At 38.9% G+C, this 26,945-nt stretch overlaps 1 protein-coding gene across 1 annotated transcript in view; it reads right to left on the bottom strand.

Moving 5' to 3' along the window:
• The window catches only part of HACL1 (2-hydroxyacyl-CoA lyase 1), a gene marked incomplete in the record, with an annotated part of 1,125,147 nt that overhangs the window by 388,412 nt on the left and 709,790 nt on the right, over positions 1 to 26,945 (bottom strand). Inside the window, 1 exon segment of the mRNA XM_044066839.1 lies at positions 7,513 to 7,596. Coding sequence (XP_043922774.1) covers positions 7,513 to 7,596 — 84 coding nt within the window.

Genomic DNA, 26,945 nt, shown 5'->3' with positions numbered 1-26,945 from the left:
CATCTTTCTAAAGATCTGGAATCCTTCTCAGTGGGAATGGGGTTTTTAGCAGTAGCGGCCTTAACCCCCTTAGGGCCCTGAGAAATGGTTTCAGGATCAGCAGTAGGATTCTTGTATAAAAACTGGTGGGAATCAGGAACTCTGTAATATCTGTCTGGCTTAACAGGAGCAGGAGGAAAAGAGTCTGGAATTAAGTTAGCCTCCGAAAAAGCATCATCCACAATATCCAAAATAGGGGGGATAGCCAGGGGTCTATGTTGGGGGAGAAGAAGAAAATCCCTAAGTCTTTTCTTAGATTCAGAGTACTCCTGTCCTTCCCAGTGAAAATGTTCCCTCATTTCATGTAAAGTTTCCCCAAAATAGAAATCCTCAGGGGGAGAAGCTGAAGGAAAGGATTCCTCAGCATCAGAATCCTCATAAGGAGGGAAAGAATATTCCTGGTCAGAAGAAGAAACTGAAGAAACAGAAGCCTGATCAGAGGAGTCATAATACACTTCCTGCCTTGGCCTTTTATCTGGAGGGGGATGTGAACCCCTAATCATAGTAAGTAAGTCCTCCGCCATCTTAAGTAATTGTTTCTGAGACTTGGGTGCCGGATCAGAAGAGGCTTGGGCTGCAGTCTTTGATTTGGAAGGAGTCTTTGCCTTTGCCTTTATCAGAAGATGAGTAGGCCTGAAAACCCATTCGGAAGCCGGTACCTGCACAGCGGCTCTGGACCCATCCGAAGGAGCGTTGTCCGAAGGTCCTGCAACAGAAATAATCAAAGGCCTAGTTGGCTCCTCGTGGGAGTCCGTTTCGGCCATCGGTTCTGAAATGGCTGATGACAGGGGCTGCAAAAGTGCCTCGTTGACGACGGCAGAACCTGAAGCTGGCTCTGCTTGTACAATATCGTCCGATTTGGACCTCGGAGGCCTGTCTTTATCCTTGCGTCGTTTGCGAACTCCGGTAGCCGGAACCGAATCAGACGACATTTTGTAATTAAAACGCCTACCGAAGTAATGAAATGCAAAATCGTACCTTTGTTTAATCGTACGTTGATTGAATCTAGCACAAAACCGACAACTAGCTACGTCGTGGTCAGGGCCTAAGCAAGGAATACAGTAAGAATGAAAATCCTTATGAGGTATTTGCTTCCCACAAGAAATACAATTAACTTTTTCTGACATCGGACTGGAGCAAGAAAAAACTTTCCCCAACGGGGTACTTAGCTTTGAGAAGGAGAAGAAGTCTTCAGACTGAAGTACATTTAGAAAAAATTGTCAGGAGTCAGCCGACCGGCAAATGCGAACTGCTATCACCGCACGGCAAGAAAGACTGGAGAACATGGTGTCGGCTGTCAGCTTTGTACTCCTGGCGCTCTGATGTCAGGGAGCATGGCTGAGCAGCCGACGCCGGACCCAGACTTTGGGATTCTGGCCGGCCAAGGACTGCCTGCCGGCAAGGGAGAACCCTACAGTCATGACTGCAACAGTGAAACACGATGAACATCAGAGACGTTCAATGTTTTTTTTTTTGGTATTTCAGGATTTGGTATTGCAAGTCCTGACATTTCAGTCGGAAGCTGGTTTGGGCATTTACTAGAGCTGATGAGGAGTGATAGGCATGCCTACTGTGGAGTGGATTTTGGTTGGTTCTCTGGTACAACTGAACAACAGCTGCATCAGCAGTAAATATACCGCTCTACTTCCTAGGGGCAGCACAGCTGGTACCAGGCAACTGCAAAAATCATGACCGTCTTAAGGGAGAGGGGTTCAGTTGTTTAGCCACTTGACATTAGACTGGCTTGCTTTCTAACACCAGATTCTCACCTTTGAGGAGATGACCTGATTAGGCTTTCACCCTGTCCAAGGAACAAATAGGCCATTGCAATATTTCCTTGTCTGGTTCTCATTAAGGTAGGAGTATGGAATGAGCTGTCTGTGGCAAGTAGGGAGCCATTTGATAAATCACGAGTACATAAAAAAGTGTGAGTGAGGAAGATCTAAAGGTGTTTTAGAGACAGACTTCTAGTCCTGAAGACTGCTGGTTATTATTATAACTGTCATCAATCCAACTTTTTCCATTTTCTACATGGGTTCAGGGTGCTGCATAAACTGTTGCCATCCCTCTTCAGATTCAGTGCCGCTGTCCTACCTTCAACAGTTACACCTGACTGTGGCAGATCTTCCCTGACACAATACATCCACCTCTTTACATGACATCATTGCCCCTTCCCTTCTTTCTAACTCTCTCAAGTTTTCTTCACTAAATAAACTTCCCTGTACATGTGCCCAAAACAAAGTAATCCTTTCTCTTTACGTTCTCTAAAATTGCAGCTGCGTTGGCTTCTGCTTTCATGTCATCATTTCTTTGCCTGCTCCAAAATGTGCATCCTACCACCCACATCAGGCACTTCAACTCCATCACCTCAAGCTTCCTGAACTGCTCTGCCTTCACTACCCAGGTTTCTGTACCATACAGATGGGTGCACCGCTGTTTTTTTCATCTTATTCTACAGTTTCACTTGTCATTCTTCTGACAATCTGTGTCAGTTGGTTAAAGCCACCACCCATCTGTTTTTTTTCTGGACTATCCGGAAATCAAATTTATTGTCCAGTAGTTTGGAACACACTGTACAAAATCTGGCATTCTGTTTCAAAAACCAGGCTATCAGAGTTTGTTAAATTGTCAGAGTTACTATGCTTTTCTGTAAAAAAAAAAAAAAAAAAAAAAAATCACAAACCAGGAAAAGAGAACATTCCTCTGCCCTCTGATGCGACTATGATGTCACATAAAGGGCAGAGACAGTTGAAATGGGTGGCATTGTGGGCGGTGCGAGGGGTGTGGCCTTGGTCATTTCAGCCACAGTGAAAGGTGGTAACCCTAGTTACAGCTCACTGTCATCTAGCCTTGACCTTCCAATTCAGACTTCCCTTCTCAAATAACTGAAGCTATTTATCTGTTCCAGTATTTTTCCTGTCTATCTCAGTTTCAGCTTATTATGATTCCCCCAGTTGCTGCCATGACCACTGTCTTGTCTGTACTCAGTTTAATTCCACATGCCTTCAGTTTTGCATTTCTTTCCCCTGTCATTTGCTAAAGTTCCTGCTCAGAATCTGGCTGTAGTGCAACACTGTCTGCAGAGAGCAGCCTCGTTGATCTGTTCCCTCCAACCTGTTTGCTACTGTAGCCCATCACAATTATGAACAGCAGTGGACTCAGGGCTAAACCCCAATGCACACCGACTCCCACTGAGAATCTCTCTGAACAATTCTGAAGATTTCTGATGTATGACTATAATTTACACAAACGACAGATGAACCAGAAAAAAAACGTTGAAACTATAAAACCAATATAGCTGCCAGAAAAGAGTCCAAGCAGTTCTCTTCGTAATTTATCTTCTGCACCCAAGTAAACACTGTTCCATGCTATTTCCACAAGGTAGATTTATTCAGAATGTTAAGCGAAACCAACTACAATAGATTTTGGTTAATTAAATAAATAAAACAACAAACAGTCAACGCTTTTCGTTTCTAGCATTCAAAAACTTTTTCAAACGAACTGTTACTCCGCCTCTTCCTTCTCCTTATATCAGTTCTTAGCGAATTCCATACCATATATTATACACTATATTTGTTTGATGTTTTGCACACTATAAAATTGATCATTAGTACATTTAGTACTGCATGAGTTTATTTATACATAAAAGAGTTATAAACAGTATTAGTAGCAGCTTAGAATGTCCTAATGGAAGTTTAAAATAAGAAAATAATTTATGCACCTTTGATAAGTTACCTTGTAGTTAATATTATGTAACTTTATTGTCCGGTGTACCGATTCGGACTTTTAGGTAATTTATCAATACTAGTTACAAGAGTTAACGTATGAAGGGATATAAGAAAGTTTAATAAAATTTAAAACACGAATAGAACCCCTTAAAGGAAATAAACATAGTGAAATACGCACCACATATTACAATAAGGATTTTAGCAACACGAAGTATGGAGCCCTTATGTAGATTCAAAGTCAGAAGTAAGAGCTGAACACTTATATCTACTGTTAACATAATGTTCAACACTTATACTTTGAAACTACATAAATAAATGTGCTTAATACTAAGTATTTTGACAAAAAGCACACGTATATATAACACTTTGAAGACAACAGGGAATGTAAAGCGCTCATTGGGAGCGGAGTGCACATACTGAATTATGTATTTGTACTGTGAATGTCATCGAGAATGTACAACATGATTACGCGATGGCAAGGTTTGAGAGGTTTTAGTTGGTTTATGAATGCTTTATATGTTTTTTATATATTTATATTTTTAAACAATATAACAATTTTATTAGGTAATGGTCAACAAGCCATCCTTCATACTGTGGAATTATCGTGTGACGCTAAGAACTGATATAGAGAGAAGGAAGAGGCAGAGTAACAGTTTGTTTGAAAAAGGTTTTGAATGCTAAAAACGAAAAGCGTTGACTGTTTGTTGTTTTATTTATTTAATTAACCAAAATCTATTGTAGTTGGTTTCGCTTAACATTCTGAATAAATCTACCTTGTGGAAATAGCTCGGAACAGTGTTTACTTGGGTGCAGAAGATAAATTACGAAGAGAACTGCTTGGACTGTTTTCTGGCAGCTATATTGGTTTTATAGTATGACTATAATTTTCTCATTTAAAACCTTGCACTGAGCATTATCAGGACAGAGAAAAAAAAACAAGTGACGCATGGCCATGAAAGATATCCTTGCAGATGGGGAATTTTCTTTAATTAGCTATAGTAAGAGGACCAATATCTGTTGCAGGAAGAATAGCACATCAATCTTTTTTGCTAAACATAAGGATGGCGCGCAGTGGTGCAGCGGTAGCATTGTCACCTCACAGCAAGAGGTTCTCTGGTTTGATTCTCGGCTGGACTGCTTTCAGTGCAGAATGTGCATGTCCTCCCTGCGTTCGTGTGTGTTTTCTCCCGGTGCTCCAGTTTTCTTTCACATTACAAAGACATGCATCTGAAGCGTTTCTCCCCAGGCCTCTGCTGAAAACGGTCTTCATTCCAATTCGGACTTTCCCAGGTAAACAAATGTTAAATAAAATAAATAAGGCTATGTTTTCCCGCTGAGACCAACAGATTTCAGAAGCACTGAAGTATCTGCAGTATCCCACACAATGCAGGGACTCCCAATATGAAAGGTGTGAATGCTGAGTAATCCAAAATAGGCAACACTGCTATTATTAAGAATATGGCGAACACCCACCATGCTGTATAACGACCAAATGCCAAGGAACAGGACAGTAAGAATAACTTCTGTACACAAAATCTCACATACAGTCTGTGGTCTTTGTGGCTAGGAATGCAGAAATTTGTATCCTGCATATCCATAGTAGTTAAGAATATAATCCTGCATCACATGGGGACTGAAGCTTGCACTACCAACATCACAAACTTTCTTGCTTTTACACAAATGCTCAAGTCTGTAAAATCTGGTGTTAGTCTCGAACGATCATCAGTTTTGGTACCAAATAACTCTTCTTACTTTTTTTCTATCAAAGGAAAACACTGATCCCTTAAGTATGCTTGGAGTGAAAAATGAAGTGGTTTGTGAAACTCCACTGTATATCCTGCAAACATCACTTAACTTATCCAGGAATCTGTGCTGGTTGTGTACCTCTGTGCTCTAAAATGTAAAAATCTGCCTCCTAGAAGCTGAATGGGGAAGGTGGGTAATAAGTGATGCTGTACTATGGAAGGTGGGCTACAAATAATGATGTAATATGGTTGTTACTTTGCAGAGAATAATGCAATTTATTGGCCATATGGTTGTTACTGCTGTTGTCTGTATTTTTTTAGGCATGTTGCTTTTATTAGTACTGCTGCTTCTGTCTGCACTGTAATGCCTAGTTTGTTTAAAGGTCAGGACTCGGATAGCAATTTGCATTGCACTTTGAAGCAAGGGAATCAAAAAGTTGTTTACATTCTGCATAGCTTTCCCCTTTTCACCAAGCTCCTGCAGATGATTTTGGGTAGTATGACCAAACAAGTGTTTCTGCTCTAAACTTGCCTTTAGCACTTTTAACATCTGGGAGGACTTGTCATGTAACCAGGCGAACCTTGTTAAACAAGACCCTATAACAGCCGCCATAAATGAAGCATCGACAGAATTATACTAGCAGATTATATGCCTCGCAGTTCTATCTGTGAGTCTTAATTAGTTTCAATACCCTTGTTTTATATGTACAACAGTGAGCTTAGCTGGTAAGATGCTCGCTTTATGCATTGAGTTGGAATTAATTACCCTAAAATTCAGAGTAGATAATGATTACATCTACTTGCCCTGCCTGCTGTTTATCAGAGGACAGGGCATTAGGGGAAGCTGACATGTTGAATCCTTGAGAAACATTAAGTTCATTCACAAAAGTGCATTCCTCTTCTGAAGTATTTGCCACTGTGGAATATAATTAAAATAATGCACCCAAACAGTTATTTATTACTGCTTTGGAGATGCTTTTCAGTCAAATGAGTTTTTCAGGCAAATGGGTTGCAGCAGTCGGGTTTCAGGAAAATGAGCATTCAGGCAGATGAACTATAACCACAAACCATTATTCAGAAAAGACAGAAATGCATTAATATCTAAAACAAACATCACTGCATGACTTAAAAGCACGTCCAATTCAGCAGAAAACCAAAAACCGTCCTCAGTAGTTTTACACTTAATGACCCAAAACCAAATGTGGATGTGCAGAAATAATCAAATGAATGCAACAAGAAATAATATTTTTAAATACAGAGTAGTTTACAGCCTCAGTGCTCCAATGTCTCTTGTTCTCTCCTGACCTCCAGTCACGATTAGTGTACATTTTCATGCTCTCCCCTTACCTTTTAGGGTTTTCTAAAGACACTCTGATTTATCCCATCTCCCAAAAACATGCTGAATGGCTACTCTGAAATGTCTATATATAAATATACACAAACGCAAACACACACGCATGCATATATACACCCTGCAGATGATCAGGAGCTCCTCTAAGAAAGTCTTACTTCTTGTCAGTTACTAATTCCTCAGTTAGGTTCCCCTGCACATGACTGATTATTGCAATGAAAACATGACATCACAATTAATTTAAGTATTCTGTTCACCTTGTTATACTGTTGGTTTCTCCCTTTACTGCAATGCGTTGGCTGTGGAATTAGTATATTTAAGTAATTGGGGGGGGGGGGTTGAGGGTGACCCACTCCACATGGGGATGCAGGTGGGACTTGCCACATGAAAATGTGGTGTTTTCATCAGCCTGTTTACATCTGGGAGCTTTTTCCTTGATCTTCTGCAGTGGAACCATTGTAATGTCCTTGTATCTGCATTAAAAGGCATATGCATTATATGGAGTGAGTTCTGCCAATCTAATAATCATGATAATGGATCTATTAATATTAGCAGATTAAGAGCTCTAAGCGTAGAAGTGGGAAAGCTTCCAAAAGGAGACTACAGAAAAAAAATGACATATACACAGTTGATCTGCTTAATACAGTACCTGCTGTACTACTGCCTTTATGTCACCCAGCAAGGCAACACTGGGTTTCACATTATTTCCAAGTTCTTCTGCGCAAATATCAACCTAAAAAAACAAACAATCATTTTAATGTTAGACAAATTTAAACAGTTAACTGATAAAAATGCTACTTTTATTGAAGTAATGTATTACTTTTGATTAACCTTTTCTACATAAAGTGCAGAGACACATATTTTAAGTGGAAATCAACACTATTTGAGCCACCTATCTTGTGTGTCCCATGACATGCTGCATACGTTGCAGATCCTAGTTAACCTCCAACTGCCTGTTCACACCATGTAAGAATTATTTTACATTTGTTCCAAAAATTCTTGAATTATCTTACCATTTTGTCACAACTTCTTCAGCAAGGTTGTTGCATGCATTCTTTTCTAACTACATGAAATAAATTAATGATAAATAGATATAAATAAATAAACTAAGATTCAATAATGATGCCATAACTCTGGGCATGACTGCAATCCAAATTGTAGCTTGCTACAGACTCCCCACCATGCCCCAGGATTCCCACTCCTCTTTTCTTGATACACTGGAAAATATTAGGGTACAACCCAACACCCTAATAATGGGTGATTTCAACTACCCCACCATTAACTGGGAAAACTACTCATGTACCAACTCTTTTGCTCAACGTTTTCTGGAATTCATAAATTCCAACACCTTGGATCAACTTATCCTCACCCCCACCAGGGGCAGCAATATCCTAGACCTGATCATTACCAACATGGGAGACTGGTGTTCCACACAAGAGGTCAATTCCTCGTTGGTCAGATCCGACCACAAGCTAATCACCCTAGCCATCCACATCCCGCCCCCACCCCCCATTAGAGAAACAACCGTAAAAAAATTCTCCAAAGCCAACTTCACTCTTCTCAAGACAGAAGTGGCAAACTTCACGACATCCATGCAGATGGATAATAGAGGTATGAGTGCTGAATCCTACACAAATGCACTTTCTAAGCACTTACACGAGTGTATGGATCATACTATCCCCAACAGAACCAAGACGCTATCCCTCCAAAAAAAGGAAGACAATTTGGTGGTCTTCTGCCATAAACAAACTTTACAACAGAAGAAACTGTTGCAAAAAAAAAGAGTAAAATCCTATGATTGGGGGAACTCCCTGGTCAGTCTCCATAAGAAGCTGAGATCCCTCATAAAATCCTCCAAAGTAAGATCTGAAAACAAAATTGCCACTGATTCTAAAGACAGCCACAAAGCATTCTATAGCTATGTCAAGAATCTCAATGGCAACACTCAGATCTGCTCTGAGTTGCAGCACAATGGTACTAAATATACAGAACCAACTGATATTGCCAACATCATGGCAGGTAGGTTCAATGCTAACTTTACCCCCCTCTCACCCCCTAAAGGGCCCATCTCTATAACGGAAGAATGCAAAGGTCCTGTCATCACGGCTGCACAGGTAAAAACCTCACTCTCCGAAGCCAAGAACACAGCATCCATGGGACCTGACGACATCCCAGGCTGCATTCTACATGAACTACAGAATGAACTGGCACCCCACCTAAGTACCATGTTCAATCATAGCCTCACCTCAGGTTTTGTGCCCATTGAATGGCGCACCGCGATGGTTTTCCCACTCCACAAAGGGGGAACCACGACAGAAGATGGGAGCTGCTGCCCCATTAGCCTAACGAGCCTGGTCTGCAAGGCCATGGAATATATCATCATGGAACTTATACCAGGGGTGTCCAACTTTTTGGCTTGCCGGGGCCGCATTGAGTAAACAGAAATTGTCTTGGGGCCGCATATAAAATATATCATATAGTTAACTTTTTTGCTGCCACGGGAGACCAAAGTCGACCTCCTGGCTGTACTGTAGGTGCATTCGAACAATTAATAAATGTAACAAATGCCTAATATTTGCCTTAAAATTCTAATTCTAATTCTCATTCTGATTTTAATTCTCTAATCTAACAGTTAACTCTAACATCTTAGTTAATAAACAGATTTTTTCTTTTTTACAAATAAACAGATATTCACTACTGCACTAGCATTTCTCACTGGGAAAACCACTCCAGCAGTCCATCTGCATACAATGTCATCATTAGCAGTCTTACAATACTATAATCCACAAAAATAAGCCAACAAATTTGCAATAAAGTAAATAATTCACATTACTGACTAAATAAAACAATTCTGAATAAGCTACAAGAGGGTCTCACCCAAAGAAATGACTGGTGCCAGAAACATGGCCTCAAGCTAAATGCCAAAAAATGCACAATCATCCCCTTTGAGGAGAGTGATGTCCCCACAAATTTTCACATTAATAACAATGTTGTAAGCATGCACGCAATCAGTTGTGAGGTGCTTAGGCACCCAGGTTGATATAAACCTGACTTTTGACCACCACGTTGTCTCCGTTGTACGGAAAGCTTTTTACATGACCCACCTCATTAGTAAGGGTATCTCATGCAGGGACAAGGAGGTTATAACATCCCTGTATTCTTCCTTTACAAGAGCAATTATTGAGTGCAACACCCCTTTCGGCACGTGCCTCAGCAAAACACCATGCCAAAAGAAAGACTACAACCATTTCTGACAAAAAAGGTCAAAGGACTGAGTTCACTTAGTTATCCAAACAGACTAAAAAGCTTCTTGCTTTCCTCCGTCTCTCACTGGCCCCTATAAATTTCATCACTGGCTTGCTTTCCAGGCTAAGAAAGATCCTGCCTTAAGAGACTTTCTCCACCTCAGAAATACTGGTTATATTTAAAACACTCACTGCAACATAAACAAGCCACTTTGTATGGACAGGTTCTTGACACAAAAACTTTCAACTTCTGTAAAAAGCTCCTCTCATTATCAAACAATGTAGTTCAACAACACTACAACTGGATGGATAGCCATGAATGTACTCCTTAAGTAAGTAGCATAGCCTTCATCAAACTGGATGGAAAATCCACATACTAAACTTTCCCAGCTGGATAGCTAAGATCTAATATTGGTTACTCAAGTCTACTTGTCTAAGAAGAGGGGCCTATTTAACTAAGAATTCCATTTGCAAAAATATATTCAGTATACATATTAAATCTCTCTCTCTTATATAAACACACACACACACACACACACACAGAAAAGGAGCCCCTACTTGTAACATAAGCAACCTCAGTAATCACATGCCACAGTCTCACTGATTGAAATTGTCTGGAAGTCAAAATATCTGAAAAAAAAATCATAATAGAGATGGATTCATCCATGTAATTTCCCACCACCAAAATGACCATCAATAAATCAACAAACAACTGCTCAGCAAAAATTAAATCCATAAGAAATCTATAAACTCTCTAAGATCATACTACATACTGGAGTAAACATATAACTTCCCACCAATCTAAAGCCAATTTGACATTCAGACATTTTAATTTGTACAGAAGTTATTCACAGACTGACCGTTTACTAAGCTGTAATGCTGACCATCGCTTTTGAAAAAAACAAATGCCCACACTTTGTCCATAGCTCAAAGTGAAGAAAGGATTACTTTTTTTATTTATTATGTATTTATTTAATTTTGGATCACACACCCAGAAACACAAAAAAGTTATTGTGATAAGTAAGCCACAGAATGCTGTAAGAAATCAGTCACAGCACACTATGCTTATGTCCGAACCAATGAAGCATACCTGTCAATTCCAAAATAATTAAAGTAGCGTAATAAGAAAGTTATTTGCAAGGTTACATGGCAGTTTATACTGGAAATAAGTGGAAATATTAAAAACGCTCTGTTTCTCATAATTATGCTGAAAAGTCTTCCAAGGTAAATACAACCTTCTGATTTAGCATGGAACCATACCTCTCAACCTTAGAGCAAGAATTCTGGACAAAGCGAAAAATAAAATTGGGACACAGGCCCAAAAATAGTTATGCATCACATACACCACTGAAACAAGTATAGCTGCAAACATTACAAATCACGTATAATGTTTCTATCCCATTATTGTCAGTTAAGCATTATATGGCTCATTCAATCCTGCCTTCTTTTGCAACAAAGAAACCCATACTTTGAAATGGCAAATCCATTGAAAATAATAAAACACATTGGCTCCACATACTGCAACTTCCTACCTGCAAACAACCACAGAGCTTTCACTGAAACTAGGGCTGCTTATTTCCCAGGAATGATAGCTCTCCCTAATTAAGTCTAATGGTATAAAATCTACCAGGATCGGGACTACCTGAAATTATAAATTAAATTATGGCCTGTAAATTGCAAGTGCACTTTGTTTAATTAAACTACATTTCAAAGCCCACTTGCTGTATTTTTTCAGTAACATCCCAATATCCATTCCCAGGTCACTTTACAAGACATTGGCAGTGGCAGACTTAGCATCCTCCAGATCCCAACAGGACCACACTCATACTGCTAACATTGTCCATTAAATGTAAATATCCATCCACTGTAAATGGCAAGAAGCTATGTCTTAAAAAATCTATTTTTGGCATTCCTAGTACCCAAGTATCTTGCGAGTGAAGAGTTCTTTTTGGGTGGTACTGTCACATGTCAGCTAAAGCTGGGTATTTAGTACATTGTGGGCTAGTGAAAGTCGACTGAAGTAAAGATGGTTAGTTCTAGCCATTGAACTTGTTTGAGTGCTATGCAATGATGTATATTACAGAGCTTATTAGATGCAAATTTGGATATTTTATTGCAACATTGTTCCAGTCTGTTAGGGTGCTGATGTGTAAGCTGGTAAAGAGAGGGGTGACATAAAACAGAGTGGTAGCCTTTCACGATGGTTTCTCTTGTTCTATCTGTAAGGAACTGTTTGGTCCCACAGAGTAAACCAGGCTTATGGTGAGTTTTTTTTTTAAATATCAGTTTGGAAATGGATGTTAGTTGTCATATTATTATCGATACAACTCCTAAGAATTTGGTGTGGGCACTTGTTCAATAGTAGTACTGTTTGACGAGGGGAATATTGAAAGTGCATTTATTACATGAATCTTTAAAAATAGATTTCCCTAAGATAGCAAGATTCTTTGGCAATTCTAAGACTCATAAGGACAGACTACATCCCCCATTTAGACTTATTATAGCAACAGACTTTTATAAGACTGAGACCATTTCAGTTGATCCTGACTCTATATTAAACCCTATAGTACAGAAGTCACAATTTTATTTGAGATTCTTGGCTACTTTTAGACGCACTATATAAATTCACATTTGATAAAAAGGAATACTGTTTAATAACTTCAGATGTTGTTTCACTTTATACTAGCATTATACAAGACTTGGGCATAGATTTTGTCAGAAAATATTTAAGTTCAGTCATTTTTTGAATTCTTTCATTAACATTACTATCTGCTTGTTAAGTGTAGCTTTGAATAATACTTTTTTCATATATGATGGTAAATATTATGTGCAGAAAAAAGGAGTTGCTATGGGTGCCAGAGCTGCTCCCTCCTTTGCAAATTTGGTTATGAGCTGGTGGGAACAAGAATTTCTTGTTAAGTATCCTTTGTTTAAAAAGGTACACATTTACCGACATTACACAGATTGTTTTTTTTTTTTGGGAAGGTGGAGAAGACACTTTTGACCATTTTTTTTTACTTTTTAAATAACACTACTTATTTATTTGACATTTGTTAACCAGGTTAGTCTGACTGGGCGATGCCCTTTTTCAGCAGAGACCCGAAGAGAAAAGCTCCAATAGTACATTACTTAAAAACATCATGTAACTCTAGTAGTACATTCCTTAAAAAAACATCATGTAACATGGACAATAGTTGCTAAAGAAAAATAAAACAGAGTATATATGTGTAACAGACAGTAACTTGATCAGTTGTTTACCTGTGAGTAAACTCAATGTAAATTAAACACAGTACAAATCTGAGGAAAAGGTAGTATATTGTATACACATTTTGGGAGGTAACAGATAAAAAAGAACAGTTGTAGAAGAAAATAGGAAGATGATTGCAGTAGGTGGTCATAAGATTGCAAAACTGTAAAGAAGAGGAATAGAAATATAATGAAATATCAAGCAGCACAGAGAAAGGTGAGCTGCGGTGGTGCAGCAGTTAGAGTTGGCGCCTCACAGCAAGAGGTTCTCCAGTTCGATTCTCGGCTGGAGCGCCTTCTGTGTGGAGTCTGCATGTCCCCCCATGACAGAGTGACATTAAAGACATGCAGGTAGATGCGAGTGTGAATGGGCGTGCCTTCTTTGAATGTTGGGAGTCAGGCTGGCAACTTGGCACCGTAAAAATCCACTGCCAGTCATGAGCGGACCAGCGTTCTGCTGTGGCAACCCCTAACCAGGAAAAGCCGAAAGAAGATCAAGCAGTACAGAGAAACAGAGTAAAAAAGGTAATTATGGTGCAAACTCAGTCAGGTAAAGAGAAAAGTATGAGAAGAGAAAATAAGTATTTGGTATAGTAGCACTGGAAAAAGAAAGAATCCCAATGCAGGAAATCAGTGGTAAGACTACTGAGGTAGCAGTCAGGATGCCAGGAGTCTATTAGGACAGGAAGACAGCATAGGATCATGACAGAGACATGACCATGATTTGCGGAGGTAATCTTTTATTGCTATTTTAAAGGTTGTAGGGTTAGTGATGCTTCTGATATTGAGAGGTAATTTATTCCAATAATTTTTTATGGAATAGGAGTAGAGTGATTTGCCAATGTTTTTATTGGGCTTATACACTTGCAATAACTTCTGTTGAGAGCTACAAAGACAGCGTTTGGGAGTATAGAGGTGAATAAGGGTGGGGAGAAAGAGACATTAGGAAGGTAGATGCAAGACTGAAAGAGCCATGAGGAATTGAGGTATTAATAACTGGTGATGAAATTCTAGCCACTGTAGATTTCTAAGGGCGATGCAGTTATGAGTGCAGTAAGGTAAGTTAGAGGCAAATCATGCAATTTTGCTATAGGTAAATTCAAGTTTAGTGAGAAGATTAGATTAAGTGTTTGAGAATGGGGACTGCATAGAGCAGTGTGGGGAGCTGGAAGGCTTGTGCGAGGGAGAGTCTGGAGGTATTTCTTGTGTCTGCATAGCAGGCCTAGTTTTTGATGTGTCTTTTTAATGCACTGTTGAGTGTGGAGATCGAACTTTAGATGGTCATCGATAATTACACCTAAGGGTTTTGTGTGGGGTTCAGTAGAAATTATAGTATTGTTGAGGGAGGAGACAGAAAAGGAAGTTTTACGGTGCTGTAGGGTAGAAGGGACAAATAGGAGGAGCTTAGTTTTCTTTGGGTTCAGTAGTAATTGGTGGGAAGAAAGCCATATTTCAATTGAATGAAGGACTTCTTGGGTGAGAGTATGAAGGTGTGTGACATTGTCAGAGCAGGAAATGATTGTGGAATCATCAGCATATTGAACTAACACGCTGCATCATTCTTGTGTTGGCACATTTCAGTGTTAACACTGTAAATATTGCAGATATGTTTTTGTAGGCTCTTTTGTTGTTTTACAGCATAACAAAACTCAGATCTGGGCTAAAAACAGGTACACGTACTACACTCAAAGAGTAGTTTACCTTGCATTTTGTGAATCGTGTACCAGTTTTTACATGGACAAAACTGTCAGAAAGCTTGCTAAATGTATTTATGCTCATGATGTTACAGTTATTAAAACATGGATTGCAAGAATGTGTTAGCCAAACATAGACTTCCTTGCTGTAATTTTAGGAAATGTTATTTTTATGTTCTAGATAGTGTAGTTATGTCCCCTTTAATTGGTGAATTCAATACAAGACCTGAAGTCAAAGAAGCATTATGGTAGATACGCTTATCTTCTGACAAGTCTCCAGGCTTGAATGATGTTATAAACATCAAATGTTTTCTAAAAAAACATAATAATTAATCTATGATTTTTTAAACTTATTTAAGTAGCACTTTTGCAGAATATGTTTAAAACAGAGACAAGCTTATTTTACTTATTAAGTATTAAGCTAATTGATTGGTCATGTGATGTGCTGGCTTGTGTATTAAAGTGTTGTGAGAACTATGGGTCTGTTTCTGATGAAGTTCTTGTAAGTTGCATTAAAAGAACGAAAGTGCTAAACATAGTCAGTTTTTACTTGGATACTTCCCCTGCCGACTTAATGTTTTATGTGTAACGGTTCAGTAATAGTATTGTTTCACAAGGTAATACTGAATGTGCATTTGTTTGTTACTGTCTGAAGAGTAAATAGAACGTGCTTGGTTTTACTGGGGTTGCGTATGAGTTGTGAGTTGTTTAACCAAGATTTGATAGCACTGAATGATTCCTGGGTTATTTTTTGTAGTTTCTGAATATTAGAAGCAGTGCAGATTAGTGATGAATCATCTGCCTACTAGATTAAGAGTAACATGTTTGGCAGCAGTGTGTAGGTCATTTATGAATATAATAAATAAAAGAAGACAAAGGATAGATTTCCAAGGCACTCCGACATTTACTGGCAAGAATGGAGAGAGTTTGTGTTGACACTTTACTGCTTGTTGCCTGTTTGTTAAAATAGCTATGAAAGCAGTGGTGTGAGGAAGGAAAGAGGCCTACGTTGGACAGTTTTTGACGCAAGATGGTATCAAATGCTTTTGAGAGGTCAAGAAATAAGGAAGAAATCAGACTGCCTGTGTTTCTATTATTACTGATAATGTGAGAGAATTTAAGAAGAGTTGTAACAGTGCTGTGTTTAGCCCTGAAACCATATGGGGTAGGTGCAAGAAGATTTCTGTTGATTAGATAGTTAAGCAGTTGGGACTGTATATACTTATGTATGACTTTCGAAATACGGGATAATATTGTTATCAGTTTTAAATTAGAGGAATCTGTGGACGGTTCACCTTTGGGTTAATGAATTATGTAGACCTTTTTCCAGATGGATGGGCTATGACACACCAAGACTGACCTAATTATCAGGATAGATATAGGTTTAGCTATGGCTTCTGCTGCTATTTTTAGGTATTTGGTAGGAAGGCTGTCTGCAGGTAGGCTGGTATGTTTTAGCTTGGACAAGTTTTTTTTTTTTTATGCTAGAAGTACAGAGGTTTGAAAGAAAATTGGTTGGGGCTGAGACTGGTTGGTGGCTAGACTGTATGTTTGGTGTGGGCTTATCTTTAATGAGCGAGGAGACTCACTGAAGGAAGTGGTTACTGAAGCTGCTAGCTATACTGATTGCAGGGAGTTCAGATGAGGGCATTGGTTGAGAAAATTGCTCACGGTTAAGTAGGTTTTGGATGGATGCCCAGAATTGTTTGGGATTATTTTGATTTGCTTGCTGTAGTCTTATGTAGTGTTTGTTACCTTGTTTTATGCTAAACTTGGTTTTATTTCTTAATAGTGTGAGCTTTAGTAATTTTTCTGGGGATCTGTATATATGGTAATGTTTCCTAATATCTCTGTCTTTCTTTAGCTGTCTAGCTGCGTTGGTAAACCAGAGTGCTGGATTTAATTTCACTCTTTTTTTTCTCCTTGCAGGGTTGTGCTAATTTAAAATAGCATTAAATACAACATTGAAATGTGAGGTTGCTTTGTCTAGGGAAATCAACTTTAGTGTGTTTCAGTTGTACTGCTGTAGAGTCTTAATGAAATTATTCGGGTTGAATTTTGAAAGATTACATACTGATTTATATAGATTTTGTTTTGTAACAAGCTTCTGCATCCAGCTGATAAATGACCACTTAGCTGGTTGGATAAAGTGCAAGTTTTGAAGATGTATGGTTTGTTTATTAGTATCCAGTTATTAGTATCCAGTTAAAAACAGAGGTCTTGCTGCTGGATTTACTGTATGTGGCAGAAGTGTGTATGGGCTGAGAGAAGCCATATAGGTTAACAGAAGTGGTAGAGGTAGTGGAGTTAATTAGACTTCAACCTATGTTTAGATCCCTGATAATGAGGGTTTCATGAGAGACAGCAGCAGATGCCCAGGATAGAATATGTTCAGCTGTGCTGACATTATTTGCTGGTGGCATGTACATATCTGTGATGATTACTGATTTATGTGGGTTGAGTTTGGAAGACATAAGTATCTCTCCATTATGGAACAACGGTGAACTATAATACTGATAAAGTGATACTTGGAAGTGATTTGCGTAAAAGATGATGATGACGATGCTACCAGTTTTTTTCAGATATGCAGTCATTTCTAAGGATACTGTACCCTGGTGTGAGAATTTCATTATCTTTAATGTCTGGTTTTAGCTAGGTTTTTATGGCAACAAAGATGTCAGGTTTGTGATGGGCTAATGTAAAGCATGTAGTTTGGTGGACTTTATTACAGATATTTCCAAAATTGATACTGATAAATTTTAATCCCAAGTTGCTAATGGTGCTGGAATTATTGGTTGGAATGGGAATTTGAGTGGGCCCTGAGTTGTGGTGTATGTCACCAGACAACTTCAAGGTCTTCTTGACAGTTTTAAAAGGAGTTAGCCATTTGCTTCTAATTTTTTGTGAAGTTTATGGTCAGGGTTTTTGAGCTTTAAATATTTTTGTATGAAATGGCATACAGTTGTATTAAACACATTGTGGGCTGTTGATGAGGTGGTTGAGATGATGTTATAGTGAGTATGCTGGTGATTATTAAGTAGAAGATTATTGTATAGAGGTGTATGATAATCTATTAGGTGGGCATGAGTGAGAAGAGAGATGGTTAGGAAAAGATTTATATTCAAGTTGCTACTGAAAGTAACATAGGATAAGGCTGAGTTGATGTGTTTGAATTAGATGATATTGAGTGGTAAGGATGGGATGATTAATTAGATATGTGATGTATGGTAAACTTAAGCTGGTATGATGAGAAATGGTATATTGGTAGTGTGGAAGGAGGAGCTTACCAGAGAAGTATAGGGAAAGGGGAGGTGGCATTATGAGTGACAGAGTTGTCCAAGTTTCCATAGATTGCTAAGATGAATAAAATTTAGCGTTTAGAGTTATGAAGTATGCTGATTGGTTGTGGTTGGGCAAGGCGGGTTTAGGATTAGTGCAAGTGTAGATGAAGTCAGGCATACTTACTAGGCTATTGATCAGTGAGGATTTTTAGAAGTTTAGCCATGCATTCCCTCATCTAATGTTTCATGTTTCAGTAATCTTCCTGAAGAAGACAACCAGGTTAAGTAAGTAGGATCTGCACTTAACATATCCAAACTGACTTAAGTTGAGAGTTTGTAGGTGATCTATGTCCTTAATACCATAATGACCCTACTACAGCCTTCCAGATGAAACTGGTCAGTGTGAGTCTATAATTTCCTGGGAACTTTTCTGTTACAGTCTTTTTTGCCATTGCACCCACCAACCATCAAACCTTCCCATATCAGCCAAACCCATTCACTTCCCTGTTTTTGAGTATTCTTCATTGAGGTTGACAGCTAGCCAAGGAACAATGTCATACAGACAAACCTTAGCTGTAGTTTGTCCCTTCGCTTGCAACCTGGCAATGATGGAGCATTTGGTGCCTGAAACTTCTCCAATAAGAAAGTAACAAGTGAGCCACATCATTGTAGGAGACTATGCACTCCCTCCTTGTGTCAGTGCACAAACCCCTGCAGCCATGATGGGGGGGGGGGGCACAATGTTTGTGGTCAAGTGGCTGAACACTAGTTCTTGGGCAATTCTTCATGTCACTGCCCATCCTCCGAGGAACTGTGGCACTGGATGGACCCAATCTAACCCCACAGGATAGGCCTTGCCCTTCCTCCCCTTTTCCTCCCAATTAATTTCGGTTACCCAGGCTATAATTAGAACTTTATCCCTTTAGTCTGTGAAAGTGTTAACAAAATATAACATCTTCAAACAAGAAAAAATTTCAGATTACTGCAATGTAGTTCCTCAGGACAGGTGCAGACTGACCTAAAAATCAGCCAGAATTGTCTGAGTGAATGTATATTCTTCTACAATGCATTTACTAAATAATAATTGCAGCAAATGGAGCTTAGGTGGGTTCTCATGATTGGCATGCTAGCCAGCCCATAATCTATTGCTTATATCTGTTATTCCTCACAGTCTAACCAACCCCCAAAATAATAGGCCCATAGTACTAAAATTATGTCAGGGAGAGGCAAAATCAGGTGTAATAACTGAAAGGAAGTAGAGGGATGCTTGTATTTGCTGGACAGTTTTAAAAGACAGCAAAGCATCCATTTTTATACACCTGTTACAGCATCTCCCATGCACAAGCATGTAGGATCAGCAGCTAGCAGTAGCTGCAAGAATAATTTCATATAAGCAATAGGTCACATCAACAACATATCCTTAGGCTGTACTCCCCATTGTAGTTCTGCCTTCCTGGTAAAGTTTGACCACCAGGCTGTCGCCATCTCCTTTAGTACCCATGCCATAAATTTTATGAATTTGACTGCCACTATTGATTGCTTTAAAATTAACTATGTATCATTTGTCAACAGTATCAACAGTCTTAAATGGTGTGGACATCCAAGATGGCCACACACTAATCAACAGCTTAATTTCGGCTCTACCAGTGTGAAAACAGAAACCGAGAAAAGGCAGTCAGTAAAATTGTCATTTGGGGGAAAATTCAGTTACTGGTGGTAAGTACACTGCCTGGATGCCAACAAAGAAACAATTCAGAGAACATGAAAGAAAATCAACCAGAAATGGAGAAGAGAAATACTGACTAGGAAGAATCTTGCAGAATCTGTTTAAGCTTCAGCTTTGGTACAAGAGATGTCTCCCAGTAATTTACAGGAAAAAATAAATCAAATGTATTGAAGTGATAAAATGAATGAAACACTGAAGGAATATATCAACTGAAGTAAAATACTGAAAACAACAGAAGAAGCTTAAACTGGCTATTTACAAGAACTGATAAAACTACAAAAATCAGAAAATGAAGAAAATGCTGGCTGAGTATGAGGTGTCACAAGAAGAGTTGTTTCATAAAACAGAAGCGTTAGAAGACAGAGTGTGCAGAGAAAAACCTGAGATTTTTTGCTATATTAGAGAAATTGGAATTTTGAAAGGGTGCACTGAGTGTATGCTCCAAATCTGGTCATGAGAAATCAGCCAAGACCTGTATTAGTAAAGATACAATCATACCAGCAGAAAGCATTGATCTTGGCAAACCTGTGACATAATGGAAAATTAGTGCTGGTGAAAAAAATGATTATTCACTGTACACCTGCCAGAAAAGAAGTATACGTATCCCAGTAATCAGGGAATATCAGAGGCAGGTGTGAGATTCAAGGTGCTGTATACAGCGTCTTCAAAAGATTTTTTCCTAGAGAATCAAAGACATTTGTGGATGCAAAACAGGCTAAGGAGGAAATAAAGTTTGTTCATCAAAAAGTAAGCCAGCAAACTAAAGATGATTCTTCTTTCATTCTTCTGACAATGACACTCATAGGCAGACTTTGCCAGTGAAACCTTTTCTATTGTTTGCTTAAAAGACAGAAAAAAACACATGAATTGACTAGAAGAATCATGGAGTACCTCGGAAATGAACCAGAGTTTGGTGTTAGGAGATGAAGATGATCAAGAAGAAGATCAGCAACACTAAAATTAGTGAATAAATGGGAGACTATAAAACATCAATCACATTTGTAAAATATGTCTTTTCAAGAAAATGTGTCTGAGAAAGACTTTGTTAAACTTGTGGGACGACTATAAAGCATATACCTCACTTTATGTCATTAATGTTTAGAAGGATGTTAAATGGGAAACAATATAACTAAAAGGACTTTTGTTCTTTTTAGTAGATGCATAAAACATTTCACAAAATATAAAGTGTATGTTATACTGTAAATCAGTTTTGTATAGAGTGCAGTCAGGGGTACTTTAAATGTGCATTTGTGTGTGTGTGTAGGGGGGCTTTTCAGTAACTGTTGTATATGCTAAAGATATTAAAGTAAACACATGCTTTTTTTCCTGGTTGCAAGAAATGAAGGTTTTACAGTATAAAAAGTCAAGACTGGACATTGTTGAAAGGAAAATGCTTGAAAGGCAGAAAAAAGCACAGGAGTTGACTAGAAGAATCAAGGTGTACCTTGGATCTGAACCACAGTCTGATGTTGGGAGATGAAGATGATCAGGAAGAAGACCAGAAACACTAAAATTAGTGAATAAATAGGAGACTACAAAGCATCAATCACTTAATGAAGCAAGTTAATATAACATTATGAACTTGGGCTGCTCGGGTGGGGGTAGAGTGTAAAAGTGAACTGATTATATTACATGTTGAACTAAGATAACAATTTCCCATCGTTGGTATGACAGTGGATGTCTAAATGAATGTCCTTGGCTTAAGCAAGCATTTTTGTTTGTAAATAAATAGGCTTGCAAATACGACAAAATTATGAAAGGTAAGAAAAATGCTAAGTTTCTTTATCTACAAAGATATTAACTTGCTGCTTTTCCATTAGCAAATGTTCTCAGTGGGAGGCATGAAGTTTGCAGCTGGGGGCAGGTGACCAGGGGAATTCTACACATTGTGCTCTGAGTAAAAGTTTCAATAATTCCTTCATGCATCTGCAGAGTTATTTTTTTTCTTCTCAATACCGACTACTTTTATAGGGGGTACAGCTATCTGTTGGTGCAAACAATTAATCTCAAGAGTTCTGAACATTCTTTGCTGAGGGAAATGCAAATTTTAAAGGTACAATGACAAGCAGTTCAGTAAAAAATAAAGTCTGAAATTTTGGCAAACAAATAAGAGATTGTATCCTCCCCAGCAGCCTTAGTACTTTAATTTATTTAATAAACAGTTTTATTTAAAAGTAACCAGTGTATTTTTTTCTTAGGGCTAAAAGTAAATATTTTCTGAAAGCATTGTAGATGTTTTTCACCTATGTCTCTAATGGACACAGGCAGCTTGAAAATCTTATCCTAGAGGTTACATATAAGCTTTAAAATAACCTATAAGGCACATAAACTTGCAGCATCTACTTGGGATGCTTGGCTAGGCTGATAATGACCCCCAGTGGTCATTAATCTTGTATACACCTATGAACCTATGCAGGCACCAAACTTGGGTACAAAATGAGACGGGTCCTGCAGTCTCCCTGGCCTGAGTCAAAGCCTGTGATGGGACTAATGCTACAGACATTGACCATAATATGGAGATGATGACAAAAAGAGGGTCCTGCATCTGTCCCTGGCTCTGAAACTGAAACAGACATTGATCAAGTTGCTCCAAAGAGGTAGAAGACCAAAACTAACACTGAATCCAGACAAGGCTGGTGAGAGGATCCAAACAGGAACAATTTGTTTGACTCAGAATGAGAATAAAAGTATCTCTGAGGGTCAAGTTAATAAACAACAAACACCGGGCAATGTCAAAATCTTCACATTTCCCCAGGTTGCTAAAAACTTCAATTAAGACAACCATAACAGGCACTAAAGACCAAAACAGACTGTTGAGAGCTGCAAATAATAAATTAGTTACATTCAGCTTGCAACCAATATAATGAACCAAGGTCAAGTGCTGATAAACATCAATGTTGGCATATTTAACAAGACTAACGACATTTGTTTTTAAGAAAGGAAACCATTTAGGCAAAAAAAACTTCGGTCTGTTCTTAAACAAAATCAATGGAGGCTGAGAAGTGGACTAAGACAAGGCTACAAGGGATACAGAAGCATCTAAGAAGCAGATTTTACTAAAATTGACAAATAATACCAAAACTGAGTTTGTGAGTGTCTAACAAAATGCCAGTTCCTTCCTTACTTTCTAAACAAACCTGCTGCAATTCATGTACCAATGAAAATTAATATCAACAAATTTAATAAGGCTAAGGAAATAGCTGTAAGGAGAAAGCCAGATTAAAAAAAAAAAAACACTTTGGCTTGCTCTAAAAATTAACATCAGAATATGAACCAGAGTGAAATAAGACCACAAATGGCTCAGGAACCCAAAGGGCTCTTACCTGTTCAAGAATTATGGTTATATAAAGACACAGACACAAACACAAGTAATTCTCGATGATTGAAAAATGCATTTGCAAACAAAACAAGTATTCACGTACTTGCACACATCCCATAAAACCCCTAAATGTTTACAGCTTACATCCTAACTATGATATTAACGCCACCCAAGAATCCAGAAAATCAATATGACCACCCTGACGAAAAAGCGTGTTTGCCTGGAAGACATACACCGAAAAGCATAAAAGGAAAAAGCCTGGAAGACATGCACAGAAAAGCACAAAAGGAAAATAGGTGGGAGAAGAATGCCGGGTAATAAAATATTTAATAAACCAAGAAATGTTGCAGTGTGAAGGGTGTGAAGTTCACTCCTTGAATTATGTTATGCACCTAGTTCACTAATAAAAATCGAACTGCAAAATATGTACTAAAATAATAAAATAGAAAATAGTAAGTAGTCCACAGCTTAGTAAAAATGGAATATCCTTTACTGAAACACAATTTCACACATAAAAGTCTCTAATGATTTTTTTAAGGAAAATAAAAAAAAGTTACAATTGATGCTGATATTAACAACAAATGTTGAATCATTATACACTGTACTTCCACATAATTATTGTATTGAAACAGTGATTGATTCGTACAGGAAAAACAACAATGTCACAACAGCACAACATGAAAGAACAGGTAAACTTTTAGATACGGTGCTTAGCTACAATTTTTTTTTAGGTTTAATGAAAATTACTATAAACAAAAGACTGGTATAGCCATGGGGCAGCTATGGTCCCTAACCTATCAAACACAGCCCTAGGCAAGTGGCAGGAGGATTATGTTTTTAACAACAGAGAATACATGCAACATATCACAGTGAATCTGCACTTTACTGATGATATCTTTATTGTGTAGAAAGGAGACAGTGTTAATTCATAGGATCATAGGAGGTTACTCGGCTAATGGCCCTGGGGCTCTTACAAGCCAATCCAAGAGTTTATCCCCATAAAAGAAACGTCAGTCAGTACCTGTCACCCCTGTCAATAAGGGTCACAGGTGGAACCCCTGGGACAAATTAGTGGTTTCCCATCCATTCATCACCTCAAACACACCCAGGAATGGAGCTGTGGGCAGCAACACAGTCTCTATATTCGAAGAGTGGTAGAGACCAACCACTGTGGAGACCAACTGTGGTAAGAAGCATCCTCAAGACAGTGTGACCATGTGTCAGGGCTAGCCACTCGATGATGTGATGTGAAAACTGGCTCTAGGTGATTCTGTCATGCTGACATGAGACAGAAAAGACGGACAAGGTTAGGAAGGAATACTGGTTGCCTGACAAAGAGACTAAGACAGAAGTTGCAATAGCAAAGAACAAGGCATTAGAAGCACTTTACCAGCTTCTGGAAAGTGACTCAGTAGGTGTCACAAAGAAGTTATAAAGTTGCAAGGCAAAGACAGAAAGATAAAGAAGGCAGTCAGATACCATTTGAAAGGGATGCCTGTAACAACCTGCTCACCAGCACACAAAAAATAAAAGACAAATGGAAGGAGTACTTTCAGCAGCTTATGAAAGAAGAAAACCCTGCAGAAGCTGTACTGCTCCAGACACAGCCTATGATGAAAAAAAAGAGGAGGAGAACACCCTAGAAGGACAGCAGTAAGGAAAATGAAGTCAGGGAAAACAGCAGGCTCAGATGAGATCACAGCAGATATGATCAAGATGTTGAGCAAGTTACGGAAGAAATGGCTCCCAAGGGTATTACGCAGAGAAAAATGTATCCCAGATAACTGGAGAATAACCTTACTAGTGCTAGTGTACAAGAACAAAGGGGACATCGACAACTGTGGGCAGTATAGAGATATCAAACTCCTGTCACACTGTATGAAAGTTCTGGACAGGGCGAGTGATAAATGAATACAGAGTAGTACAAAGTAGAATGGGAGATGATCAGTTTGGATTCAGATCAGGATGCAGCACAACTGACCCGATATTTGCAGTGAGACAGAAAGTTGAGAAAAAGCTAGAGATGACAAAAGACTCCAATTGGGCATTCCTAGACTTGGAGAAAACATATGACAAAGTTCCAAGAAAGCTGATTTGGGCAGTCCTATGGTGGTTTGAAGTCCCAGAAACATTGGGGGAATTAGTGTAGGCTATGTACAAGAACCCAGTGATTCAAGTACAGACAGTGTTCAGTCTAACCGAGGGGTTCCCAGTGAGAGTAAATGTGCATCAGGGTTCTGCTTTGAGCCCAGTGGTGTTCCTACTGGTGATGGACTACATCAGCAAACACGTTGGAGGGGACAGATCAACAAAGTTGCTGTATGCAGATGATGGGGCATAACAGATAGACACTGAGCAAGAATGTCAGCAAGGAGAGGTGAATGGAATTTAAAACTGAAGGTACATGGGACGAAACTTAGTACAGATAAAACCATTGTAAGGCAGTAAATGGGGGAAATCAGAAGAAGCTGAGAATTCAGAGAGAAGGGAAAACAGCACAGGAGGTTAACAGCTTCAGGTATCTTGGGGGATGGTAAGGAAAGTCTGAATGAGGAGGTCAGCGCTAGAATCTTAGGTGCTGCAGCCAAATGACACAGCATGCCATGGGTAGTGTATGGAAAAAGAATGCCAAAGAAGCTGAAAAGTAAAGTGAACAAAACAGTGGTGTGAGTAGTACTATTGTATGGTACAGAAACCTGGGTAGTAAAGGCAGAGCAGTTAAGAAAGGTAGAGGTGATGCAGATGAAGTGCCTGAGACAGGTAGAAGGATGCACACTGTCAGAAAGATGAAGAAATTGGAACATTAGAGCAGAAATCAGAGCTACTCCAAGTGCAGAGAAGGTCAAAGAGAACAGGTTATGGTGATTTGAGTATGTGCAGAAAAGCAGAAGACAATCTGATGAAGATGATCTGAGACAGACAGGAAGACGGCAAGAGGAAACAAGGATGTCCAGCAAAGAGATGGATGGACTTTGTGAAAGAAGACCTGAGACAGTTGGGCATGGCTGTCAAAGAAATTAGAAGAGTAGCGTAGAACTGAGAGAGATGGTAACAGGTGACACAAAACTCTGACCCCATGAAGAAAAATGTGAAAAAGGGGTCTGAAGAAGATAATGATGGTGAATACACTCACAAAATAATAAACACTTCCTAAAATAAACGGCAGCCTAGGACAGCAGGTAGCTGTGACAACAATGACACACAGCAAGAGAGATCTGGAGAGGTGTGCTCCTATGCAGAAGAGTGACGGTGAAGTGGAGAAGTTAGGGGCCCTGGGAAAATTATAGGGGGCAAGCTGCTTGAGTCTTGCCAGTCTCAAATCCTAGAAGTATAGGAAGATGGACCATTCACATTACATCTATTGCTATGATACACATTCTTTTCATAAAACAATGTTGCCTTAGCCAGAGAAAGTCACTTTAACAGTAAATCCTACCATCTGGGTAGATACTCAAAGCTGCATTATAACACAGTGGGAGGAAGGCGGGATCCCCTGAAAATACATCCATAACACCTATCCCTTCCAATCTATGCATCAGAAGTTTTGTGGACAATAAACCACGCTCCAGCT

This window comes from Protopterus annectens, chromosome 3.part1, assembly GCF_019279795.1.
Source record: "Protopterus annectens isolate FY-2018-M chromosome 3.part1, PAN1.0, whole genome shotgun sequence".
In the NCBI taxonomy this organism is placed as follows: domain Eukaryota; kingdom Metazoa; phylum Chordata; order Ceratodontiformes; family Protopteridae; genus Protopterus; species Protopterus annectens.
This window is presented reverse-complemented; position numbering and strand designations above follow the sequence as displayed.